We start from the raw sequence: 27,437 nt of genomic DNA on the forward strand, positions 1-27,437 counted from the left end.
ATGAAGGAATACAACGTGCCGTGTCAGCGTAAGGCAGAGCATGACGGGCTGAGTGAGGCTGAGCTAGAGAAGATTGGCCTGAGAAGCCAGACCCCGCCGCCCTCCATCTGTACCAAGATCCAGAAGATAAGGTATGGTGATTCTACAGCTCACTAAAGTTGCTGATATGAGGAGGCTGGAATAGACACTGTGGCGCTCACAAGCTCTGGAAAGAAGAAACAGGATCGTCCAAAAAAGAGCATGTTGTGAGAAATTGTGACTGTCAATTGATACCCCCAAAGCCTGAACATGACAGAATACTCCACCTCCCTGTACTACGGGACATCTGGTCATAATTTGTGGGTCCCTAGTGGATCAATAGACCAGTGGTCTAGTACTTTATACTGTTAGTTTTACCCTACCCTGTGCCTGCTTACCTTACCCTGTGCCTGTTTGCATTCTCTTCCCCTCCTTATTGTTTTACTATGATTTTATTAGATTGTAAGCCTATGCGGCAGAGTCTTGCTATTTACTGTTTTACTCTGTACAGCACCATGTACATTGATGGTGCTATATAAATAAATAAATAATAATAATAATAATAATAATAATAATAATAATAAAAAATACTTACATTGGCTTCTACTTATCTTGCTTGTTTTCTAAAGGGTGTGTGGGTGTGGCAATTAGAGATATACAGATTTTGTTACATCCATTCTGCCTGTGTTTCAAAGATTGTCAGGCATCTTTTGCTCTATTATCCACTCATTGACAGTATCTGACATTTGCTATGAAAATTTCATTCTACTTGCACTAATTGGCATTAACACTCATGCATGCTAATGCATGAGTGTGATTTCTCCCCAACGATGAAAAAACGGTTTGCAAGTCCACAGAATCCACATGACTTGGAAAAAGCTGGTCCACTGTGGAATCCACATATGGGATTCATAGGAAACTGAACTCATTTGAATCCGTTGCAGATTTCTCTGACTCCCATAGTGGCAACTGCTCCCTGTATATGTTGAATGGGTTGCCTGACTTGTTTCACACCAGCAGAGGCAGTGGTTTTGCATGCCATCCTATGGCCCACCTTGAGGAAGCTTGCAGCGGCATCCATAATGAAAGAAACACCCATATCTAGTGTCATAGCGGTAAAATTTGAAGTGCAGGCACTCATCGTGACAGTCCCTATAGCCCCCACCCCCACCCCAAGGACAGTCCGAAAATGCAGGTTGCGGTGTTGATCCATCGCAACAAACCAGGAGCAGGTCTTCTGCAAAGCGAATGGGTCTTGACTGTCCATCCCAGACCAAGCCATTCCAAAATACCTTGCATGACAACAGGGATAGCTCACAACAATATATTGTTGCTGGGAAACTGTTTCTGAGGTGATCAAAGCAGCTCCCAGTTCTCCCATTGCTTCCCCAGTCCCCAATACAACATGAAGACCCTGCTCCCCTCTTCAATGTGCCTTTCTGTACCTCTTTTCCAGATGCTCAGGTTCAGCTGCAAAGGCCTTGCTGTTCCGGTTCATCCCCATCCTGAGCTGGCTACCACGGTACCCAGTCAAGGAATGGCTACTTGGGGACATCATCTCAGGATTCAGTGTGGGAATCATGAACCTCCCACAGGGTAAGCTATCAGAGATCCTGTCATCAACCCTAAGGTTTCTAGTATCCTCTGAGGGCATTGATGACTCTGTGAGCCTGTTCCTTTCTCCTCCTGGGATTGGAGAGTGAGAGGCTGCTCCAGTCTTCATGGCCATCCTGAGTGTAGTCCTCTGTATTGTTTATCAGTGTACCTGGCAGGAGGGGCCACTAGCATCTACTTCTCAAGAGGCCAAAAACATCTTTCTGGCCCATTGGGGTGAACTTTCCCAAACATTTGCTGTGCGGGGAAATTAGGAGAGCTATTTCCTTCCTTCCTTACCTGTTGCATTAATACCTCACACTTTAGCCAAAAAGGTTCACAAAGAGTAGCAAGATAAGTACCACAACAGTCCCTGCCCTGTTTTCAATTCAAAACATGACCCAGAAAGAACAGGGAACAAGGAGGGAGGAGGATACATATAATTAAACTAGCAAGAATATACTATTTGATGGTGACCATTGACTTCTTCTTCCTCTCCTGCTCACAGGGCAGTGGGTTGCAATGGCCTCTGGGAGGAGAGGGCAGCCCCAGGCCCTGCTTGCTGAAGCTATGGGATGCCAAAGTCAAAATGGGCATAGAAACCCAACAAAGACTCTGGTTTGATTTAAAGCACGCTTGAATGTGCGCCTCCCAGCACTTGGGGTGTGGCAAGGACAAAACCGTGGCTAAAATACTGGCCGGAAATGAAAGGGAGAAGGGAATGCTAGGGCAGTAAGTGCCTGGTGCCCAGTGTGGAGCATCTGAGAAATGCTAGCAAGCTTGTGGGGAAAGGCAAGAGGCCATTTAAGCTGCCTGTATGGGCTTGGGTGGTGGATCAAACTAACCAGAGAGGAGGTGGAATGGAGTATGCATTGGAGGTTGGTGGCTCCTAGTTCAGTGAGGTAGTGAATCTGTTCTGGGCTTCAGTCGGAACTAGCCAGAACTCTAAAGGAGCTCTCCAAGGTGCTGAACCCATTTTGGGAATATGGGTCAGCACTTTGAATAGCTCCTATGGTGTTCTGACTGAAACCCTGAGAGGATTTACTGCACCACTGAATTAAAAGCCACCAGGCTCCACAGGGAGGATGTATTCTAGGCAAATGGACCAAGCAATGGCCAAGTCTTAATGTCCACCTTTGTTTTGTCTAGGTTTGGCTTATGCGCTTCTGGCAGGCCTGCCGCCTGTCACCGGCTTATACACAGCCTTCTATCCCGTCTTGGCGTATTTCATCTTTGGGACATCCAGACACATCTCTGTTGGTGAGCAGGAGATGCTTGAACAAGGGCCCCGTGGGATCACCCACTCTTGCACTACTTAGCGCAGGGGTGAGCAACCTGCGGCCCTCAGGCCCCATGCGGCTCTTGGCCTAATTTCATGCAGCCCTCTGCCTGTGATCCGTTCAGACTTCTGACAAGAGTGATTTGTCCCTTCCCTGGCAGTCTGCTGGGCACGAAGGAAGAGTGGGAGGGAAAGAGGGTGGTAGAAAAAAGAGAAGGGGTCACGCACCCACTTTGGGCTTAGCCCTGTCCACTGCCGATATGTGGCAGCCAACTGATTACCTGCAAAGGAAAATAACCCTTGACAGAAAAAAGTTTGCCCTCCGCTGGCTTCAGCACATGGCACTAGAGATAACCTTCTCTTATTCATTTGGTGGATTAAGTACCTTTTCACAGGTTTCACAATGAGTATTTGTTCTCTCAAATCAGGTGACTAGTGTGATATAAGGAGGCCTCTTTTTCAAAGTGCCTTTAAGGACAGAGGGCTGGGGACTTTTCCCTCTCTCCCTAAGCATGGCGAAGAGTGTGATACTTTGTCATCCAACGCAACCCTTCCAACCCATGCCTGCCATCCTGATCTGAATGGATAAGCAAAGCCAACAGCACCCTATGACCAACCAACTCTCCCCCCACCAACCCCTCCCCCAATTCTCTTAGAGATTCAAGGATGGACAGAACCTTGACCCTTGAGTGTTGCTGTCTTGCCTAAGAAGCCTCTATTTCCTTCCTACAGGGCCATTTGCGGTCATCTCTGTGATGATTGGGAGTGTGACAGTGGCACTGGAACCAAGTGAGAAGTATTTGGAAGTGATCAATGGTACAAATGACACGATCAACGAGCCCCTGAGGGATGCTGCCAGGATAGAACTGGTGGCTACGCTCACCTTCTTGGTGGGCATCTTTCAGGTGAGTGCGGCCCATATCAGGATGCTGCAGCACTTTGGGATAAGTAAGAGAGGCACTCAATGCATGGTGACAGGGACCACTGGATTCACTCTCTGGTTTCACGATTGAAAGGGTTGCACCATCCATTTCCTTCAGAATATGGGGGCCACCATGGCAGGTCTGTGTGCCCATTCTGATGTCAAGTTCAATGATTCATGGGAGCTTTTCTAGGATGATGGCCCTACCCTTGACCAGCACTGGGCTGCAGAAGACATTCTGCAGTCCAGTTATGTCCTGAAATGCATGGGACTGAGCTGAGTTGCAGACTGGATGGGTCAATGGATGGATGCATCTTGCTGGTGAAGAACAAGCCTTGCTCCTGGGAAAGTTCACAAGGATGGGCAATTCTAGCATCATTTCCCCACAAGGATGCACTCCCCAAATCCCTTCCTAAAGATCGTATGGGTACCTATTGGTAATGCTAGAAAAGAATCAACAGCCTTATCCAGATTCAGACCAGTTTCATCATGTCCAGGGGGCTGTGTTCAGAGCCGAGTTGGCGCCACCCCACCCCCAAAACCCCATGGTTTTACTTCCCCAGGGTGGCGTTGGGTAATCCTGATGCCAAGGAGGGAGCATGGGGTTTCCGGCAGTCATCTGGGTACCAGAGCTGCTCCCCGCTTTTTTTCCTACCAAAAAAGTCAGGATAAGTCCCCGATATTTTTTTCTGTGCAGCTTGGAAGTCTTGGAGAACAGCTTTGGTCTCATGATTTTGTCCTCCCTACTGGACTTCTTTTTTTTTAGATTGCCTTGGGCCTGCTGCAGTTTGGCTTTGTGGCCACCTACCTTTCTGAGCCCTTGGTGAGGGGCTACATCACAGCCGCTTCCATCCAGGTGCTGGTCTCCCAGCTGAAGTACGTCTTTGGGATGCATCTGGAGGAGCGTTCAGGACCTTTGTCATTGATCTATGTAAGTACACTTGGACATGGGGTAGGGTGGTGGGAATTAGAGGCATTGGCTTGTGAGTTTTTAGGGTTTTTTTATCCCTTCTGGTTATCTTGGGACCAAACTAGATGTGAGCTGAATTGCATAAATATAATTACTGTGCACATTTTAAAAAAAAATGTAAAAAGTACCTTTATGGGGGGAGGAGCTGGAGGACTGCAGGGGGTGGAGAGGGAGAGTTTACACCCCTCCCCCTTGCAAGCAGAAAACTAGGCCACCAATAAAAAGGCTTTACTTTTCTCCCTGTTGGATTAATTTTCTACTTGCAGGGTGTTGTTGCTGTTTTTCTCAGAGGAGCATTTATAAACCTTATCCCTTATCTACAACCTGAACTGGCAGTCCAGTGTACTAGCTCACTCCTTTCTCATTCTGCTGTATGGGTTAGGCCAGGTTTCAGCTGCATCAATTACTATGTTCATGCATATGCAGACCAGCCCTGGATCTCTCTAGGAGATACACACACGCATCGAGAGCTTGTGTTGATGGTGTCAGAGAATTTACAAACTCGCTAGCCAATTTTGTTTCTCCCTGGCTGGAGATATGTTCAGATCAGATGGAGAGGGGTGTATTGTCAGCAGAGTCTTGGAGACTCATACCCAAATAGCACCCTCCTGGGGTGGATGATATTGTGTTCCTCGCAGTGGAAGCTGGTGGCTCTAGTGCCAGTGGGGCAGTGAATCTGCTCCAGGTTTCAGTCAGAACCGGTCAGAATGCTAAAGGAGCTATCCAACCTTGGATAGCTCTCTTAGAATTCTGACTGGTTCTGGCTGAAATGTGGAGCGGATTCACCACCCCACTGGCATCAGAGCCACCAGCCTCCACTGGTTTCTCAACCTTCTGTGTCTCACAATTATTATTTTGCCTTTTTTTTTCTTTCTCTACAGACCTTTGTGGAAATTTGCTCAAAATTGCCGGGAACCAATGTGGGCACTTTGGTCACTGCCTTGATTTCTATAATTGCCATCTTTCTTGTGAAGATGCTCAATGAAAAACTTGGCAAGAGGCTTCCAATACCGATCCCCATTGAACTTCTCACGGTAATTTATTTTATGTACCTCCAGGATTGCTATTCTACCTTCCTATAAAATTATCAAGAGGACTTACAAAGAAACAAGAACAATAAAAAGGGCAGCAGCAGCAGCAACTCAAGGAGTCATGATTAATAACAGTACAATAGTATAATGAAAAAGCCCAGTAAAACAACACTGTTTCTGCTGCTTATCTAAAAGTGAACAAAGGGGCCAGTTGTACCTCTTGGGGGAAGATGCTCTAGATTTTGGGTGCCACAATCAAAAAGGCTCTGTCTTTTTGTTTCCCCAATATCTTAGCATCCTAGTCTTAGCTCTGCTGTTTTAAATCTGTATTTTAAATCTCTGCATTGCTGCTAGATTGTATTCTGGTTGTACTTTTAAACTGCAGTTTTAAGCTTCCATTTTTTATGTTGTACCTTGTGTTTTTGTAGGCAGAGATCTTCAGTATTAGATGGTATAGAAATGAAATAAAGAAATAATAAATGCAATCAAGCCAGACCTGTAGCATTTCCCTTCAAGATTCTCAATGGCATTTTTTTTTAAAATCAGGATTAGTTAGAAAGAAAACGGTCCATGGAAAGGCCCCCTTTTACAGCTCCGTCCCCTTTTACAGTACCAAGCCTAGTATTAAGAATAAGAGCTTTGCAAGGCCAGGAGGCCTTGCAAGTTATAAGTCAATTTAAATTAGTTCTAATTAAACTTACTTACAACTTGCAAGGCCTCACGGCCTTGCAATTTTTTAAACTTGATACCCAGACCCCTGATCCATGTGGGTTCAATGCTGTTTCCCACGCTAGATTACAAAAGCTGAGTTCTGGTCCCCCCCTCTGAGATGAATCAGTGAGGCTTAGTGTGCCGTTCCCACTGCATGAGAGACCAGGCCTGCAGTCCCATTCTTAACCCTTCTGACCAGCTAATTTCCTTCATTTCTGCCCTTCCCCAGTGGCTTTGAAAGGTAAAGGTGGTTGCTTTGTAACACAAGAGGGCTGCCTTGTCTCACGCTGCCACCTCTTTTCAGATTATTGTCTCGACGGGGATTTCCTATGCTGTCGGCCTGAACAAAGCTTTTGGGATTAGCATTGTGGGGGACATCCCCAATGGGTGAGTGAATGCCTCTTGCTTCTTCCCATCAGCCCGAGAGAGATGCAATTTGCCAAACCAATTCGTTTCAAGCCTGGTGGGCACCTCTTCCATGCTTTGTCCAAGGGGATCAAATGGTGCTCCCTTTCCTGCTGCCACAAAGTCTCCCCACTTCGCCGCTTTCCCCAGGGCCGAAGAACTGCTTGGGGAAATTAGCTGTTTCCTCTCTTCCCTTCCCCCTGAGTTGCCGTTAGACCAGAATGCCCTTAATGCAGCTCTGTTTCCTTCTTGCAGGATGAGACCTCCTGACATTCCCAAAGTATGCTATTTTGGGAAGGTGGCAGGAAGTTCTTTTGCCATTGCTATTGTCAGCTATGTCCTTACCATCTCGCTTGGCAAGATCTTTGCCCTCAAGCATGGCTACAAGGTGGACAGCAACCAGGTAAGGGCCTTCCTACCCACGCTGCTGCTCTCTGACTTCTGGTCTTTTTCTTCCCCTCTTCCTTTTACCCTGTCTTCTCCATTGCTGTCTTTCTGCTTTTTATTGTCTGTTTCACTGTCCCACCCTACAAGGGTGCTTCCAGGCAGAGGGCTCCCAGGGCTGCCCATTATTGCTCTTCAGATGTAAGCTAACAGCACAATTCCCATCGACTGTCCACACTTTGCAGGGTGCGCATCTCCCTGTGTTTTGTCCACACAGCGGATGGGACATAGCTGTGGCCGGTGTGATCCTCTTAGAAACATAGGAAGCTGCCTTATGCTGAGTCATACCCTGGGTCCATCTAGTCCAATACTGTCAACACTGACTGGAAACAACAGCTCTCCAGGGCTTCAGGCATGATTCTTTCGTAACCCTACCTGGAGAAGTCAGCGATTGAAGCTGGGACCTTCAGCATCCATTCAGCAAGTGTTCCACCACTCAGCTGCAGCCCCTCCTCTCTCCTTCCGTGACACCACATATCTCTTCTCCCAACATTTTGAAGAGAAGGAGAAAGTACAGGGCAAGAGGATTGCATCCTTACTTCTGAGTGAACATGGTTACAGTGGGGCTATAAATCCTGACATTTTCTGATCATTTTCTTGCTTTTTTAGTGGGGTGGGGGGCAATCCCATCCATGTTTAGATGGAAAAAGCCCTACAACTCCCAGCATCCCTCCAGCCAGCTAAATGCACATGGGATTGCGCTCTTAGTCAATGTCAATATTTCTGGTCAGTTTCGCAAGGCAGCTAGGTCACTGCAGAATTCCATTACATCCTAAAAAAAAACCTTCTCTCACCATTTGAAGTAGTTCCTTTGATTGTCTCACCATTTTTTCCTTTTTTTTTTTTTAAAGCAGTTCTTGTGGAATTTCAGAGTTCCCATATTCCAGCATAGTGAAATGTTATTTTAAAAAAACCTAAATAAAATAAATGGATTAAGTGACAATGGTAGGATTGCACCCTTATAAGCAAATCCTATACATGTTTACTCAGAAGTAAGCACTGTTGTGTTCATTGGGATTTCTGCCTGCTGTGCAAGCACAGAGAAGCCTTGGTGGAAGGGGAAAGCCTTCACATGGCCCAACATGGCTCTTTGGCTATAAATGCACAGGATGTGATAGAGAAAGGAGGAGCATCCACAACATATCATACACCTTCCCCAGTGACTGCTCCCCCCCCAACCTGCCTCAATTGCACATTTTCCTGTCCACACCTGCTGAAGAATTGCACTGCTGTTCCACTCTTTCCCTCCTTACTAAATTTTCTATGGTTAGAAAAAGATCACAAATGGATCACATACATGCAGCAACTCTGATCAGGATTGCTGCTTCCCCTCCATCTTTAGGCGTGGGGAAACAGCAGTTCTGACTGCATCAGGACTGCTGAAGTGGGAGAGGCGAAAGGCTCTTCCCCTGACCCAACGACCCCTCTTGGGATTGCTGTAGCAGAGCTGGAGCAATTCTGATCAGACCGACTGTAAGGGGAAGTGGGTGGGGCTCCCCGGGCAGCAGGCCACATAGAGAGTGGCAGAGGGTCATATGCGGCCCATGGGTTGGCCATCCCTGTTATAATGGGACACTATTAATAATGGGACACTGAGGAGCTGCTGCATAAGTGGCACATCTTGTACTTGTGGTTATCAGACACGCGTGAATAATACGGTAATAAGCTGAAACAGATTTGTGGCAAACAATCCACTGAGTCAGCACAACACAACTTGAATCCATGAAGTGATTGTACCTTCAAATGATTGGAACTTTGGGTCTTATTGGACTTGGGCATTTTGTGGCTTAAACTTGAAGGGTTATTTTATGTCATTGCTACCTTTATCTCTTCCTCCCCACCTGAACTGTCATTTATTTTGGACTGATATCAAATATAGATTGATTTGTTGATGCTCATGGGTAGGATGTACTTGTGTGGTGTTTTTTGTTTTGTTTTTTGCATTGGGATTTACATTGTATTGTGTATTTTGATTTGCAATTTGACGTTTGAGTGCTTATTATATATGATAAGTGGCTGTTTGTTTCCGGGAGCTTCCACAATTATGCTTAATCCCTGGGAGCATCCAGACCTTTAAAACAAATTAAACAGAAATGAATATAATTCAGAAATCATTGTAAACAACATTTTTTAAAAAAAACCACAAAAGCAGGGGGAAAAGCATCAATAAAATTGACTTGAAAAAGGTATTGGAGAACAAAAAGGCCTTCACTTGATATCTTTATGAAAGTGAAGATAAACCTCTATGAGAAAGGTGCACCACCCCCACGAAAGCCTGTCCCCTGGTAGCTCCCTTCCTCCCTCCCCTTAACATATGGGGACACCTTTATCAGATGATCCTCAAATGATCTTAACCCAGATTACTCCATCAGGTAATTTGGGCCTAAGCCATTAAGGGCTTTATAAATTAAAACCAACTCTTTGAATTGGGCATGGAACTGGACAGAGAGCTAGTGTAGTCATTTTGATACGGATGTCATACTGTATGTGCGAACCTGCCCCAACCCCAGTCAGCACACGTGGAGATGCATCATTTTGTACTAACCAAAGTATCCAAAGTGTCTTTAAAGGCAGACCGACACAGAGCGCATTGCAGTAATCTAGTCCCAAGGTTACTAGTGTATGAGCAACTGAGGCCAGGTTCTCATAGTCCAAATCAGGACACAGATATTACGCCCATGCAGACTCTCAGCCCTTCTCAATGGTAAATCTCTTTGCAGGAGCTGATCGCCATCGGGTGCAGTAACTCCGTGGGTGGTTTTTTCCAATGTTACAGCATCAGCGCCTCCATGTCCCGCTCCCTAGTGCAGGAGAGTACAGGAGGGCAGAGTCAGGTAAGTCCCAGATTAGACATGTAGCCTTTTTCTGGTTGGAGCAGAAATCAGAGCTTACGAATCAAGCCGATGAGCATCAGAAGAGTGCTGCAGAGCGCTCCTTTGGAGCTAACCGAAGTGCATGCCGCGATAAATGAGACCATTGTAATTTGGACAGCGGTGCCATTAGGTAATTTCAGATAAGAGACTTAATAGTCCTATGAAGGGGGATGAGCTCTTTACATGGAAATGTGTATTAATTATTCCGTGTACTTCAATGGGGGTAAATGGGCCGTGTTGTGGTTGGAGACCGTCTGCCTTTTCTGCTGAGAGGGGCTCTGGTGGTCTGCCCCAAACTCTCATGTCGAATGTGTAGCTCAAACCTTTCTTCCATCTCTATTTTCACAGAGCACATGGCAGAAATCACCTGCATCAATTAGGACTGTTTGCTTTTCCGCTCACAGGAAAACTCACAATCACCCTGAGAGCAAAAGGGAAGGGAAGAAATTAGGGATCTTTTTTCAAGCAAAATGAATTGAATGTTCTCAGCATCTCATGGCCATCACAAAGCTCCATCCGATTAGTATTTTATTGCATGCTCATTACTGGGCACTCACGGAGTTTGCTCAGGTCCCTCACATGACATCATCTGCCTCCCGCGTGCAACAAAAAAACCCCTCATTAAGTCCGATGTATTTTTAAACACAGAATTGCTGCTCTCTCCTGCTGTGTGCAGGAGAAGCAGCGCCATTAGAACAGAGGGCTTAGTGGGCCTCGTGCTTGTTGTGTACTTCCTCTTTTGAAGTGCTTGTTGTGTACTTCCTCTTAACTGAGGAATGAAAACACGGGCAGAGAAGTGACAGTAGAGAGCGTGCTAACCCCTGGTGTGATGGAGCTCACAGTCACCACAGAACTGGGAGGCTGTGGATTTCAGGATTCTTCCCCTGCACGCACTCACCCCAAATCAGCTCTGCACTCAGTTATCTTTATTTCCTCCTCTACAGGTGGCTTCGGTGGTCTCCTGTCTCCTCATCCTAGCAACCATCTTGAAGATTGGGGAGCTTTTCCAAGATCTACCCAAAGTATGTTTAAAATCCTGCCGCTTCCCAACTTTTCCTGCACATACACACGTGCATACACATACTGATTTAGGAGTAAGCTCCATCAAACTCAATGGGACTTACTTCCAAATAAACATGCATAGGGTTGTTCTGTTTATGTTCTTTCACTTGTCGACAGGATTATTATTTTCTGGGGCTTTATATATGCCAGCACCATCTATATATACCCTGTGGAAGACAGAAAAATAATAGCTCATTGGGCATATATAACCTTGAAGAAAATGTCCTTTAATTACAGGACCAATGGCCACGTCTGTCTTTTAGGGCTTCACCACTACTAGATAAAAGTTCTTCCTTTCATATTTAAATTTAAATTTAAAGTTTAAATGAAGGCTCTTCTGTTCTTTTCCATGATAGGTGTGCTATGATACTCAGTCATGTCTGTTCTCTGAATTTTCATATTCTATCTTTGCCTTTTCTTTTTCAGGCCATCTTAGCTGCTATCGTTATAGTCAACTTGAAGGGAATGTTCAAACAGTTTTCAGATATACCTGCACTTTGGAGAACCAACGTTATTGACCTGGTAAGGTGGCAAAAAGGACCAGCACACGAACCGCAGGGAGTCTATTTCATTGCTAGGCTGCTGTGGTCCTGTTTGGATGCACCTAAACTACCTGATCAACAGAAGCACACCGTTTCATTCTTCCTAGACTGCAGAACATCAAACCAGATACCTAATTAAATGTGGGAAATACTTCAGTGAAATCCAAACTATCATTCACTAACTAAAACTTTTGCAGGACTGCATGTTTGAATGTAGCTCCCAAGTGGCTGGGCAAGAATCCATGCACATAGAAGACTTCGGGGAAAGCCTGTGCTAGAAACTTTCTCCCATGCATGCTAGTTTAATAAATAAATAAATAGTTTTCTACATGTGGGGAGATTTCTCTCTCACACACACACTCTCTCTCTCTCTCTCTCTCTCACACACACACACACACACACAGAGGGAGCATTGAAAGATATAATCCCTGCAGTTGTTTGGTGAATCATTTCTTTTTATTGAAGTATTTTCCAGGCATGTGCTTCGTGTCTGATATTGTTATCGTGGTGTCTGATTTGTCTGCCGTCCCTGGCACATGCCGAGGGTATAAAACTGGGGAGCCACAGCCTAGAAGCCTCTAGGCTTGCCACAGACTTCCCAGCACAGTGCAGGAGCCTCAACCTATGCAAAACTCCTCAATGAATCCATGCATGGATAGTGTGCCAGGGTCATTGTACAAGATCATGCATGAAGTGTAGACGTGTAGCAGATGCAGGGATGCAGTGCTGGCATTTTTTTTCATTAGCAGGGGGGAATAAATTTCCCCAGCAACAATATACTGTTTCCTATGGTAATGTGAAGTATTTTGGGGTGGTTTGGCCTTGAATGGGCAATTAAGACCCATTCGCTTTACAGAAGACTTGTGGGTGAAAATGACTAGAAATGGTTTGTTGGTGTGGACGAGCACTGCACACTGAATTTTTGAACTGTTTCTGGGGGGTGGCAATGCGAAGGATGAGAATGAGGATGAGAATCTGAATTTACCACTACACCACTTGTGAATTGTACTTCTCATGAACCACAAGACCCTGGAGGATTCTGTTCATCCCATTTTAAATTGCTTTCTTAAACTATTGTTTAAGCGCCATTTTTAGTTTTTAGGTTGCATTTTATACTCTTTTGCAATGTGCTAATTTTTCTGCATAGGCCATCTTGTGTGCTTTAGTAAAGAGGAAACAATGAAAAAATAATACTGCATAGCAAGAGCATCCAGTGACGCTGCTGCATCTGCGTGGTATGAAAAAGGCGCTTCCTGCCTGCTGGATGACTCTACGGCGTTAGCAGTGGATGCAGACAGGGCACCATCAGTGGCAGAGTCCAAGCCCCAGTGCCATCCTCTAAGCCAGCCTTCCCCAACCTGGTACCCTCCAGAGACTTGGGACAATAGTGTCCATCAGCCCCAGCCAACATGGCTTATGGTCAGGGATGGTGGGAGGTGGAGTCTAAAATATCTGGAGGCCACCAGGCTGAGGAAGCCTGTTCTATGCTCTACTCTCTAAGCTAGAAGCCTATCAGCAGGCCCAATGGCCAGGCACAACAGAGGACCTTTCTAGATCAAGGCACAGTTGCTGTAGTAGTTCAGTGAGTCCCACTTAAATATGTTGCTGTATTATGGGCTTTTCTGGGATTCGATGGCAACCCTGCTTATTGTTCTCCTCTCCCCACCTCCGCCTCCAGCTCATCTGGCTTGTGACCTTTACTGCTACCATTTTGCTGAACCTCGACTTAGGACTGGGGGTTGCTGTGGCCTTTGCACTGCTCACTGTCATCTTCCGGACCCAGATGTGAGTATTACGTTGACTAGAGAGGGGAGAAAGAGGGAGCCCGCTCAAGACTTGCCTTTTGCTGAGAAAGATTATGCCAGAAAACAGGAGGCAAAAGGATGCTTCCAACAGGACACCGTGGGAAGATCATGGGGCCACTCCATGATAAGAGTCAGGGATGAGTCAGAGACAGCCATCAGGTGGGAGTTAGGACCATTGTAACAATCATAGATTGCTTCAGTAAACAAGCCCCCACAGGGCCTTGCTATTTACTGTTTTACTCTGTACAGCACCATGTGCATTGATGGTGCTATATAAATAAATAAATTATTATTATTATTATTATTATTATTATTATTATTATTATTATTATTATTATTTCACTGTACGAATTTGCCAACTTCTCCTTCAACGTAACATTCCGAATAACTGATGCCATAAATTACTTGCTGCCTGGAGCCTTTGCTAACCCCATCTTTTCCCCCATCTTCTCTAAGGCCCCATTATTCCATTTTGGGAGAAGTGTCTTTGACAGGCATTTACAAAGACGTGAAGGAGTATCACAATGTAAGTGTATCATGAAAGTGACCGAGGGAGATGCCTCTGAGGGGGAGGGAGAAACCATATAGAAAATGGTACAGGTGCTTTACAAAACAAAGTACTTGTGCCTTCTGTAGGGGCAAACAGCCACTAGGACATGCTGAACCAATAGCTGGGATGAGACAACCCCAAGAGTCAAAGAGTTTATCCTTCTCAAGCTTTCCTTCAGTTCTCACTCGGAACAACCCCTGGTCTACGACAATGTGTTCCATCAAGTCCTGTTTCGGGATCGATTTTTCTTGCCACATAAAGTGCCTTCTACAAGAGTTTCTCTTCTTACCATCTCCACTTTTAAAAATTTATCCAATTTGTATTCCCGGCCCACCCCCCTTCCCTTCAAGGACCCCGTGGCATCAAATACGGGGTTGTCCCATTTCATGCTCACAACTCCACTTTAAGAATGTCAAGCTGAGAGATGGTAACTTGCCCATGGCCACCAGGTGAGCTGCACTCTGTTCACTATTGCACACCACGTGAACTCCTCGTTTTGTTTCGTTTCAGGCCGAGGAGATCCCAGGTGTGAGGATTTTCCGCTCCTCAGCTACACTCTATTTTGCTAATGCTGAACTGTATGCAGAGGCCCTAAAGAATAAGGTGAGGAATGTTCAGAAGAATATTTCTCGTGGCACCGTTTCCATTACCAACATATGAGCCATGGAATGGCTTTGGGCTGTATTCCTCTTGGAAGGGATCAAATTGTGGGTAGGCAACTCAGTACTTTACAGATATTTTGGACCACAACTCCCAGAATTCCTGACCATTGGCCTTGCTGTCTGGGGCAGATCAGAGTTGTAATCCAAAATATCTGGACGCCTCCAGGTTGCCTCTCTGAACACCCTTTCAACTCATGTGATATGCATGCAATAATAGTTGACAACCCCACAATAGAGTGAATTCTCGCCAGTCATCTTGGTATGGAAAGACTGGGTTATTGTGCATTTTAAAGGGAAAAGACTGATGCAACCAACAGGATCAAGGACTGCACATTATACATTTTTATGTTTACTTTAAAAATGCTGTTCAGAGGGAAGGGACTCTGAATTTGATCAGAGCAGCAGTGCTGGGGAGGGGGCAGGTTCAACCCTTTCCTCCACCATTTTTCCTATCTAAATCTTTCCTGCCACTGATAGAGTGTCTTGAAATATCCCAAGTCCCAGCCAGTCCTATCATTAGGCAGAGTGAAATGGTCGCTTCAGATTGCAGATGCTACTTTGTGTGAAGCAGGGAGTGGTAGCAGCCCCCTAGCTGTTCCTCTCTGTTGGGAGGACAGAGTTGTGTGTTCCAGTCAATCTGCTCTGCCCCTCCCCCTAAGCTAGTCTGCTAACTCCCAGGTGTGGTGGATGACGCTGTCCCATCACCAGTATCAAAGTAAAAGTCAACTGCTGGCCCCATTGGCTTCAGGAGGTGGAATCATAGAATAGCAGAGTTGGAAGGGGCCTAAAAGGCCATCGAGTCCAACCCCCTGCTCAGTGCAGGAATCCACCCTACAGCATACTTGACAGATGTGGAGGGCATAATCGTGTCTTAAATCTGGTGCTCCGGGCACTTGGCCATGCTGTTCATATTTCTTTGAACTACATTTCTTTTACAATGTTAGCAGTATTAGCCTTTTTCTGTTCAAGAAGTTGGTGAAGAAAGAGGTCCACAGCCCATGGCTCATGGAATCATTTAACATTGTGCACAAGGAGCATATGGGAAGCAAGCAAACAGGGATCATCACAACAGCCCCCTAAAGCCAAGAGCTGCTGTTGCATAAGTATATGTCTCTTTTGTAGTGTGGCATTGATGTGACCCGCCTCATTGAAAAGAAGAAGAAAGCCTTAAAGAAGAAAGAAAGGAGAGACAAGAAAGAAGCCAAGAAAATAAAGGTGCACCCTTCTGTCTAGCGTGCTCTCTTCTAAATTACTAACCAATGTGTTTTCCATGACATTTCCTATGTAAGGTTAGTCCATGAATCAACAAAGAGAAAAGAAGGAAAGGGAGCTAGACTACAATTCCCGATAACCCTCCCAGCCAGTATGGTCAATTTTGCAAATGTAGTCCAAAACATCTGGAGGACACCAGGTTGGGGAAGGCGGCAGAACACGATAGAAGGCCTAAGGCAGCCATTTTTCAAACAGAAGGGATATCCATATATGTTCTACATCCACATTTCATTCAGGGGAAAACTGAAAAGCTCTGCTACTATTGTGTACCAAAACATTTTGAGCTACATTACACCAGCGATTTATCGCACAGATGGAATTTCACATTGGTGGAGTACCAGGAGAATAGTTTTGAGGGGATTTTTTTTAATGAACAGACCTGATACAAACATGGCCTGGCTTAAGCCCTCCTTAAGCACTATCACCCTGCCAAGTTTCATCTCTTTATCTTTAAAAATTACACAGATGTAAGCATTTTCATTAGCCACAGATGACAATATCAAAGCTACCCCTCACCCCACTCATCCTCTTCCAAATATGGAGATGTTCAATTAAGACATAGACACACACACACAGCATTGCTACCTGAAAAACTGTGTAATAATTTCGAAGACATTAGAAGCTCCAATTTGGTGCAGTAATTGAGCAGTTTCAGGCTGCCATACTATTGTATTTGCCCAGTAATAAAAACATATAAAGAAATATAAAAAATAACTGCAGAGGAAAGGAGAATTTAGGGGGCGGGGTGGGAGATTTCGCTGGCATAGCAGCGATACAGGTGAAAAGATACATGAGCTGAAATAGCACAACAATGCACAAATTTGAAAGAGCGCAGAGCTAGACTTGCTTAGGAAACAGAGGGGGAAACCATAGACTCAAACTGGAGTGGGGAGGTGTGTTGGAACTCTTGAACACAACAGCATAGGATCTGAAACCTTCTTTAGAAGTTCAAGTCAAAAGAGTATGTCTGTTATTTCTTCTCTGCCAACCTTTTTTCCAAAAGTCCTTTCTGAGGTTCTTAACATGTCTTAAGGCAAAACAGTTGTTGTGGGCTCACTGTGACTTATATACTGTTTTCTTGTTTTGGAAACAGAAAATGACTTCTGAGATCAAAAAGGCACAGGATTCTGGAAACAATAACATTGCATTTGTGGATATAGATATGGAGGTAAAATCACAGGTATATATCAATCTGAACATTTTTTAAAAAAAATCCAGAGCAGTTCACACAATTCTGTATCAGACTAAAACTTCAACTATTCTGTTTTGGAAACAGAAAATGACTTCAGAGATCAAAAACGCACAGGAATCTGGAAACAATAATATTGCATTTGCGGATATAGATATGGAGGTAAAATCACAGGTATATATCAATCTGAACATTTTTTAAAAAAAATCCAGAGCAGTTCACACAATTCTATATCAGACTAAAACTTCAACTATTCTTTTTTTAATTATATTTTTAACCATAGAGCACAATTTGGATTTTCTGCCACAGGCACCAAAATGTACTGGACCATCTCTGACTAGGGTTACATGAAGTGACACCCCACCAAGGTGCTACAATAAAACTAGCCATAGCCATGACAAAATAAGGAAGAAGCAGGATAGATAACTGACTTGGAATTCCTGTCTTCCCACCTTTCATCTTGTCTGAAATCAGTTGTATGAAACTTCCCTCGCTGAGGAGAGTTGCATGCTCCCATTGCTGGGACAACATGCACATCTCCTCAGCAGACATGTATATAGCTCCTCTCAGGTTTGAAATGCAGTTTTCTGAGCTCCAGGCTATGGTGTGAGAGCCTTACATATTATCAGTTAATAGGAGAAAGGAAAATGGAAGCCTCAATTTCCAGAAGAAAAGCCTCTACTTCCAGCTTTCTGAATATGTCCCAAGAGACCATATGAACAGAGACAACCTGGGAAAGCCCTATGACCAGTAACCTGTCACATGTAGGAAGTCAGCTGTGTGTTTTCTTTCTCACAGGAACCAGAGGATAACGCAAACATGGCTGAGCTTAATGGAAGCATGAAGGTCTGGGAGCACGAAAAGGACACCCAGCAGCCACAATCTCATTTCAATCCCAGCTTGAAGTCTCTGGGACTGGAAAAGCCTTCGCTTCACTCACTCATACTGGACTTCACTCCTGTCAATTTTGTGGACACTGTCTGTATAAAGACCTTAAAAAATGTAAGGAGCAATGACACAGAGACTTGTTTTACATGGAGTAAAATACAAAGGGCAAATCTATCACACAAAGCAAAGCTCTGGAAAGAGAAAGCTTTCAGATGCCCAGATGAAGGCGGCCATCTTTTTTATTAGTATTTTTATCCAAGGGTGCCCTGGGAACAAAGCTAGGCCACAGCAGCTGGTTATTGTAGTTCTATCACTGCTTGATGCAGTGATGAAGCTTTTGTTAGCCCTTAAAAGAAAGTCAGTCTGAAAATTTCTGCTATCAAAGTAAGGCCCTCCCTTTAAAAATATAAGAGACATAAAAATATATTATTTAAATACATAATGAGAATATAATAAAAAATTTAAGACATTCTCCCAACCCCCAAAGATCACAAATATCTTTAGGTGGGGGTGAAACGACTGTTCAGGCTGTTCCCTTCCTCCCCAAGCCAAAAATGTCTGGGCTGTTTTATTTTGCCTCGAGGCATTCCCCAAGAAGGGCCTCCATCGCATTGTAATGGCTGACTTGTCTGCTTGAATCTTCCTTATTGGCTTCTGTTAAATTCTCTGCCAATCACAGCTGTGGTGGAAACGTAGGTTATTTTAATATGCCATTAAACCAAAATGGTTGGATGTGAGCAAGATGTTTATCTCAGCTTTCCTTAAGCAGAAATTGTACCCATAGTAGTCCATTGCCCACTGGCCATGGCTACTCAGCTAAAACTCTAGTTGGGGCAGAGAGATCAATAAGAATAATACGAGTTTTGTGAAATAACTTCCTCATATCTTTCCTTTGCTGGCTTGCCTCAGCAGGACAGACAAGAGCATTCCCTACATTTCTACAAAGCTTCTCAACTCAGTTGTTTATGTTTGTTTTCCTTGGCAGATATTTAAAGACTTCCAGGAAATTGAAGTGGACGTGTTTCTAGCTGGTTGCCATGGTAAGGAGGCCCAGAACATTATGGTCAGCCACCATAACCTCAAAGAGAGTGTGCCTTGTATCACTGACTCCTCATCCCTCAGTTATAAATCATGGATGCCCAGTTCTTCCTGCCCATTGTGTTTCTTCTATTCCACCCCATATAGTCACATTATTTTATCAAGCCACAGAAGTGCTTTAAGTTTACTATCAAGGGCACAAGAAGTCGGTGATTCAGATGTTGCTTGCAGATGATGCTTTTACCATGCAATCATCCATGCCTCAGAATTTTAGAGCAGGTCCTGATAAAGTTGTCTTCCATTCGCAACCCTCCTGTATTTCCCCATCATTTCTTCTGGGTTTTTTTGGGGGAGGGTTTTTTGGGGGGGTCCTTACTTGAAAAAAATCACAAGGCTCCCATGTCATACCTAGTGTGGCCCTTTCTGATGGCCAAACTATTCCCATTGGGATCTACAAATGCCCATGGTTCAATATTGGGTGTAGAGATCAGAACAGACTCCAGTAAATTCTTACCAATGTACAGGGGTTTTTGCTCAGCATCTTAGTATGCTAGTATTAGCAAGATCCAGGAAAAAAAACTTTGGCAAAGCCTTACCAGGAAAAAAAACCTGTTACGAAGGAAAAGATGGAATAAATGCACAGTGCCATTTGACTGGTCATGCTAGGAGCGCTCCCACACCCCCGCCCCAGCTAGAAGCACTCAGAAGCCAAATAAAGCCAGGATGTAAATAAATATAAATCCCAAAAGAAGGTAATGCAGAGGCACACTTGTTCATGCTAAAGCTGTTTGGAGTTTTGGACCTGGATCTTGCTAATATGAGGGAGCTGCTAGCATGGGGTGGCAGAGGTGACTCAGAATGGTCATGGTGTACCAGTACTTAAAGTCACTCTCACGTTGCTGTTCCTTGTATTTCTCTTCACAGGTTCTGTCATTTCACAAATGGAAAGAGGCAACTTCTTCAGCCAAACCATCACCAAGCATCAGCTTTTTGCATCGGTGCATGATGCTGTTACCTATATCATCAGGAATCAGGGAGAGAGGTTACCACAAACAGACACAGTAAGCAGTCAGCACTGTTGCTTAACTGATTGGAAACAGGCCTCAGGCATATATGTGTGACGGGTCCATGCTACTTCCAAACCAGGGAAATGCCCTCAAACCACAGGGTTTGAAGGCCACCCTTGGTCAATGTACCTTCCTACCATGTACTTAATGTACCTTCCTTCCATGTGGTTTTCCCTACATTGGGTGCTGTTTGGCCTTCTATACACTGCAGGGCCATAGCTTATCTCATGTGCTAAGAAGACTCACCGCACTCCGTGCCAAACCATTGTGCACCCTCCCCGTTAAATGTACTTTTGCTTAAGCCACTGCACTGAGATAGAGCTAATATACAGCTTGTGCAGAGCAGGAAGTCCCCACTTCAAGCGCTGCTTTGCTATGAACTCATGAGGTTGTCTTAGGCCAGGAGTGGGGGACAAGTTTGGGATGGGGAGACAGATGAAGCCCTACCCAGCCCTCCACGGGCCAAATTACATCAAGGGATAGGGCCACAGTCCCTGCTGTCAGTGGTAGGGGCAACATTCCCTGACACTGATCCCTGGGAGAAGTGTCCACTGGAGCTCCTCCAGCCAGGGCAGCTTTGCCTGCACTGCACTTTCTCCCATTAGGGAGGATGCTGGGCAAGAAAAGCTAGTGGAGGCTGGTGGCTCCTATTTCAGTGGGGCAGTGACCACTCTGAGTTTTAGTCAGAACCAGCCAGACCTCTATAGGAAGTATCAAAGGTGCTGAACCCATTTGGAGGATAGCTCCTTTAGAGTTCTGACTGAAACCCAGATTGGATTCGCTGCCCCACTGAAATAGGAGCCATTAGCCTCCACTACCCCATTGTTAACTCCATTATTTAGGCAACCCAGTACTTCACATCCTGTAATATGTAGAAAAAAAATATTGGAAGGATTGCTATACCACTGCCTTAGCACTCATGCAAGTTGCCATCGTTAGTGGGTTTATTATTTTTAAACAAACAATTGAGGATAAAATCCATATAAAGAGTGTTCTGTGAAAGAGGAGGCCCTTTTCCAACCCATTTGTAGAGGAGTTATACTTTGGGTGGGTTTTCTTGGAATTTTCTCTGAGAGACATGTAGAAGGCTATTGGCAAATAGACTCCAGGGGAACCAATGCCCAACTCTCTCAGAGACATGGGTGGTGAGCAGGGTTAATTGGAAATGTTCTCAGGCGAAATCAGTGACAATATCTTTTGTCCTCCATTTTCATAGATCAATCCCAGCACTATGCTGTAACCAGTGGAATCATCTGCTCCTTCATTTCTCACAGAGGAGGATAAAATACGTTTCCAAATGACTGATGGAATTGCCTTTTGTTGATGTTGGTAAAAGTGAATGATGTGAGATTCTCCACCACAGCGAATCCACAGAAGAAATGAACTCATACCAAGTGTTTGAGAAACTGGGAGCCTGAGATTGCTTTTCCTTGACAGTCTACTTTAGATCTGGGAGAAACTGAGAAACTATCATTGTTAAGGATCTGTTGTTCCAAATGTTTGGGGACAAAGCATCTTCTGGTCCTCCCGTGAACACATTTCAAGGTACCAAAGTTCCTACCAAGGAAGAATTCCTTTCAGACATCTCATTTGTTGCTTTGACTACACTCCTTTGATAAGGACTTTACAGTCAATCCTGACATGATTAAGTGGAGCATATGGTCATCTACAGCATCCTCTGCCTGTCTTAAAGTCCCTGTTGATGTGGAAAGAGAGTACACTAACATATTCCTTGTGTGAACATCTACTGCCCATTCAGTCCTTCCCTCTTGGACAGGAATTCTAAAACCGGGTCTTAGAAAGCAACTTGTTCACACCTTGAATGTCTCTACATCTGTACCTGGATGTTGCAGAAGGACACTTATCTCAATGGGAGAGTAAACACTTTTCATGCAGTAGGGTCCAAGTTTCAATACTCAGCATATTGCCCGTTAAAACAATCAGGTATCAAGCAATGAGAAAGACAAAGACCTGTAAGTCACCGGAGAGCCATCACCATCCAGAGTGGGCAATACTAAGCACATGGACCAATAGTCTGACACAGGTCAAAGAACAGAAAGCTAAGAGTAGGAATAAATGTTCAGTTCTCACAATAGAGGGATGTAAACAGTAGGGTCCCACAATAATCTGTACTGGAACTGATGCTTTTAAACTTATTCATAAATGGTCTGGAGTCAGAGGTGAGCAGTGAGCTGGAGACGTTTGCTGACAACACCAAATTATTTCGGGTGATTAAATCAAAAAGAGACAGCAAAGAGCTCCTAAAGGAGCTCTCCAAACTGGAAGAATGGGCATTAAAATGGCAAATGCAGTTCAATGTAAGAAAGTGTGAAGTGATGCACATTGGGGGGGGGGGACCAAACTTCATCTATACGCTGATGGGGTTTGAGCTGACAGTTATTGACCAAGAAAAGCATCTTGAAGTTGTAGGTGGGCAGCTTGATGAAAATATTGACCCAGTGTGTGACTGCTGTGAAAAAGGCAAATTCCATGATAGGGATAATCAGGAAAGGAATCAAAATTAATATTGCCAATATCATACTGCCTTTATAGAAAGGTCTGGTGGGACTATGTTTGGAATACTGGTCACACCTCAAGAAAGATATTGTAGAGCTAGAAAATGTGCACAAAATGATCAAGAGGCTGGCACAACCCCTCAATGAAGAAAAGTTACAACATTTGGGGCTTTTAGCTCAAAAATAAGGCAATGGGGGAGCAAGATAGAGGGATATAAAGTTATGCATGATGTGGAGAGAGTGGAGACCTGGGGTCATCTAATGAAGATAAAAGGAAGTACTTCTTCAAACAGCACATAGTTAAACTGCAGAATTCACTAACGCTGGATGTTAACTTGGACAGTGAATAGCTTGGAATTTGTTTTAGGTAGGTAGAATCTTATATGTCAAAAATCCTTGGTCATTTTGCATGAAGCGTAAATTTAGCAATATGTGATTATAACAACTTATATAAGCACATAAAGTATTTGAGACATGTTTTCCCATATGGGTGTAATTCTGCTTTTTAAAAAAAACCTCTCCTAAACTCTATTCACTGTAATCAATGAATGCAGAATTTTAATGCCAGTGTCAGCTGTACATATGAAGATATTTTATTTAGACAGAAAACCTCTTAAATTGGATATGTTGTATATTACTATTGATTGCTAAAGAATGTATGTTTCAAATATTGTAGAAGTTCTAATTTTGCACAAATAAAACTATTTGCTATGTTAACAAATGCCTATTTTATTTGTTCTCCATTAACTAAATTATTTCTGGAATAATAATCTCCCCAAATAATAGGGCAGAATGGAAAGGCAGTTGGTTTTCAGTGGTCTTCAAAGTAGCTAATGAGATTACTTTTAGACTTCAGATATAAACATTTCAAAATGAATAATGCAATTAAATCATCACACTGTTGCAGATCACAATAGCAACCTAATTACACATTAGTCTCCATGGCGTGAAGTACAAATAGGAGCAACATGACTACATTTGACTTGGAGCCAATCTGCACATTGTGTTAGAGTTTAACAGTTAGATCAATGCAGTAAAATTTGAGGGTATATCTATCATGTCGGACATCGGTGGTGGGGTAAACATTTTTAATGTTCCCGAATGTAAAAAGCCCCCTGTAAACAGAAAAATAGTACACCGGGGAGAGTTTTGGAAAATATGACAATTCTCCACTTGCAGCTTAAAGTGGTACAGACCAGCCTTCTACCACCACATTCTGCACTTTTCTACACCAAGCATTTATTGTGCATGATTTCTTACTCATGGTTGTTTAGTTTCTTTGGATGATGTCATGATCCCTCAGTTTCACTTGTTTTTAAGAGCAATTTCACCGGAGGAGGGGTTAGGGCAGGTAAAATGGGGTACAATTTCTGATGGCGAAAGAAAAGGTATTTTCCTACTTGTGTATTTGTGCTATTCCACTATAGTACAGCACCACCTAGAGGTTATGTACCACTAAAGGAAAAGCTCTTTGTGTAGAGCTCAGATCTCAATTCTGCAATGAAATGGAAAGTAGATACAGCATTTAACTGCCTTTGTAGAAAAGCTCAGTATGATGGAGTCTTGCTGAACTCAGTAGATTCATTCATAATCACTACTTCCAGCTTGACTGCATGCAACAATCCAAGTTGGCACAAGACAGAACCCAGTTTTCAGGGACATCAACGAACCACTTGATCAACAGCACAGCTTTTCACTTGACTGTTGTATTTTATTTTATTTTATTGTATGACTGATTCTCATCCCCTTCACTGGATAATCCCCCTTTTCTTAGGTTTTTTAAAAAATTGAGATTGTCTACTTTAGTGTAAAGGCTTTAACGCTAAAGTAGACAATCTCAATTAAAAAAAGAAATAACTTAAAGCATGATCTAAGCTGTGCCTAACTATAAATGAATGTTCTAGTAAATACACATTTATCAGGAGTGTTGTATATTTCTGTGTCTCAATAAGTGACATTCTTTTATATCCGGCTTCAAATCAGTTGGTGCCAGCCTTTTCATTAAAATTCCATCCATTATAGCAAGGCTTATGAACAGCGTGTCCTTCAGAAAGGAATAATTCAGAGCAAGCAAGCCTGATTCAGGTTTTCATTTTAAATTAGTGTGACTATATGAAAAGGAGGACAGGGCTCCTGTATCTTTAACAGTTGTATGGAAAAGGAGATTTCAGCAGGTGTCATTTGTATGCATGCAGCACCTAGAGTCCCTCTTCATCACAACAGTTAAAGCTGCAGGAGCCTTGCCTAGCGTGACCAGATACAAATGAGGGCAGGGCTCCTGCAGCTTTAACTGTCGTGATGAAGAGGCAATTTCCCCCAAACCTTACCTCTCACACACTTCCCCCCACAAAATTCAACACCACTACCATACAAACAAAACCAGAAGACATTGGCACCTTGAGGTTTTTTGTCTTTTTCTTTTAGTCCCAAAGCTAGGGAAGATTGAACGGGGGGGGGTGGGAAGCAAAAGATAGGCGGGAAGATCTAATACTCCCCTACCAGCACATAGTACTCCCAATCCAGACTGGGCCCAGTACACTTACACTAAGATAAACAGATTGGTGAGGTTCAGCTGCATGTTATGTATTATGTCATGTGTACTTTAGCCCTAACTAGGAAGTCTGGATTTTGTGAAATCCATCCCATATGTGTTTTGTGGATTGTGCAGTATTGTTCATTCCAGCATCCATTCACAGACAGATTCGATTTTTCCTCATTATGCGGAAATACGCAAATAATTCCGTAAGAAAGTTCACAACACTTTACGTAATCTATGATAGTATGTAACATTTAGCGCATTGTCCCCCGTTCCATTTGACTTTTCCCCACGTATATTTTCCAGCATGGCATATGTCTCAGCAGAAACTTGTATTCACTTACCTGTGAATGAATTTTGAGAAAGTAAAAACCAAAAATCCAGAAGTCTACCTGGCCTGGCCGCAGCGGATTTCACAGATTGGATTCTTAGAAATCCAAACTCATTTTAGTCCATCTCAAATTTTTTCATCATCCCTAGCCCTAATGCAAACCATGCTTTTGGTGTAAATCAATACAGTGTAAAGCAGGTGGGGAAGAGCCTTCAGCGGGGTTGGAAGTAGTAGTGGCTCAGGCCATGATGCATGGTGGGAGAGAATAGATGAGTTGCAAGTACATGAGTGTCCTTATTTGCTTGCTTTCATCTGTGAAATGTTAGAGGGAATGCAAAGAGAATGCTCGAAGTAAAACAGCTTGACCTCTTCTTCCTACCCCAAAGATTGGAAAGCAGATTGAAAAGAGGATGACTGCTTGCAGAATGTATACTCATCCCACTTTCTCTTCTGAAACCACACAAGGAGCAAATCTTGTTTACCAAATGCCTGCTTACAAAAACTGCTTTCACCAGAGAGATGTCGGTGGGACTAATGAAATGGAAATGTGATGCATCTTTCACTAAAAGCCCGTCCTAGTTATAAATGACTTGCCAGTTCAACGCCTGGCATGCACAGATGATCTCATTATGGTTATATCAAATCTGTGGAAGGGGAAGCTGAGCTGTTTGATAGTTCACTACATATGGCTCCCTTTCTAAAAGTTGCCAGAAGGTAACCGCTTTTCAGTGAAATGCTAGAGGTTAGAGATGATAAATTATTCTTACTATTTCCATATAGTCAGTAAATAGTAGTCTAACTTAATCCTGGTTTTCATTCAACATTGACCAGTTTGTACTAGCTTTTACCACCCCACCCCTTCTGTTAAGTTAGAGGCTCTCCTTTTTCAAGACCCCACTCGTCCGACGCAGGATATTATCACAAAGCCCAAAGGACGAAGTATAAAACAGTATTTGATCGTTGAGACAAAGAAATGGAACACACCCTAACTACATACATACCATAAATACATACCATATATTCTGGAAAAAAATATTGTAGATAATGTCATTATACAATTTTGTCACTAGGTGGTACTGGACTTAGTTTATTCTGGTTCTTAAGAGAAACAATCAAGTTCCTATCTAGCTTCCTGAGAGGTGCACTCTCTAAGCCTTCCATGACAACTGCAATAAAAAAAAAGCCCAGTAATAGGGTGACCATATGAAAAAGAAGCCAGAGCTTCTGTATCTTTAACAGTTGCATAGAAAAGTGAATTTCAGCAAGTGTCATTCGTATGCATGGAGCGCCTGGTGAAATTCCCTCTTCATCACAACAGTTAAAGCTGCAGAAGCCCTGCCCTCTTTTGTATCTGGTAAAGAGGGCAGGGCTCCTGCAGCTTTAACAGTTGTGTTAAAAGGGGAATTTCACCAGGTGCTGCATGCATACAAATAACACCTGCTGAAATTCCCTTTTTTATACAACTGTTAAAGATACAGGAGCCCCATCCTCCTTTTCATATGGTCACCCTAAAGCCCAAAAACATCCCAAGGAAATCTTTACAGAAATGATTGGGTGGATGCTTGTAATTGTCACTGACCTTAAAGTGGCCATTCTTGAAGAAAAGAACTTGTTCACAAAGCTTCTGGCTTCTTTGGATCTTTTTTTCTTTTTACCTTCTATGGGGAGGAAGTGAGAGCTACCCATGCAGGTTTTTATGACAGGATTTAACAGTACAGCAGCGTATTGTCATC

The 27,437-nt window shown here is 43.6% G+C and overlaps 1 protein-coding gene across 1 annotated transcript; it reads left to right on the forward strand.

The window, feature by feature from the left end:
* On the forward strand, positions 1-23,376 carry SLC26A6 (solute carrier family 26 member 6). The gene is made up of 21 exons (XM_063121611.1): positions 1-131; positions 1,475-1,614; positions 2,761-2,871; positions 3,623-3,795; positions 4,579-4,743; positions 5,664-5,816; positions 6,829-6,911; positions 7,185-7,332; positions 10,094-10,207; positions 11,191-11,268; positions 11,735-11,830; positions 13,529-13,635; positions 14,112-14,181; positions 14,716-14,808; positions 15,990-16,082; positions 17,233-17,319; positions 17,416-17,502; positions 18,127-18,330; positions 19,202-19,256; positions 20,179-20,315; positions 21,538-23,376. The coding sequence occupies exons 1-21, from the start codon at positions 1-3 to the stop codon at positions 21,559-21,561; spliced, it is 2,349 nt and encodes a 782-aa protein (XP_062977681.1). The 3' UTR covers positions 21,562-23,376.
* Positions 23,377-27,437: the final 4,061 nt, after the last annotated feature.

This window comes from Elgaria multicarinata, chromosome 3 (assembly GCF_023053635.1).
Source record: "Elgaria multicarinata webbii isolate HBS135686 ecotype San Diego chromosome 3, rElgMul1.1.pri, whole genome shotgun sequence".
Taxonomy (NCBI): domain Eukaryota; kingdom Metazoa; phylum Chordata; class Lepidosauria; order Squamata; family Anguidae; genus Elgaria; species Elgaria multicarinata.

Excerpts from the sequence above, each read along its gene's own strand:
- SLC26A6 (XM_063121611.1), top strand. The coding sequence starts at position 1 with ATGAAGGAATACAACGTGCCGTGTCAGCGTAAGGCAGAGCATGACGGG. Across the intron at positions 1,615-2,760 it reads AATCATGAACCTCCCACAGG|GTTTGGCTTATGCGCTTCTG; the intron begins GTAAGCTATCAG and ends TGTTTTGTCTAG. Across the intron at positions 7,333-10,093 it reads ACAAGGTGGACAGCAACCAG|GAGCTGATCGCCATCGGGTG; the intron begins GTAAGGGCCTTC and ends ATCTCTTTGCAG.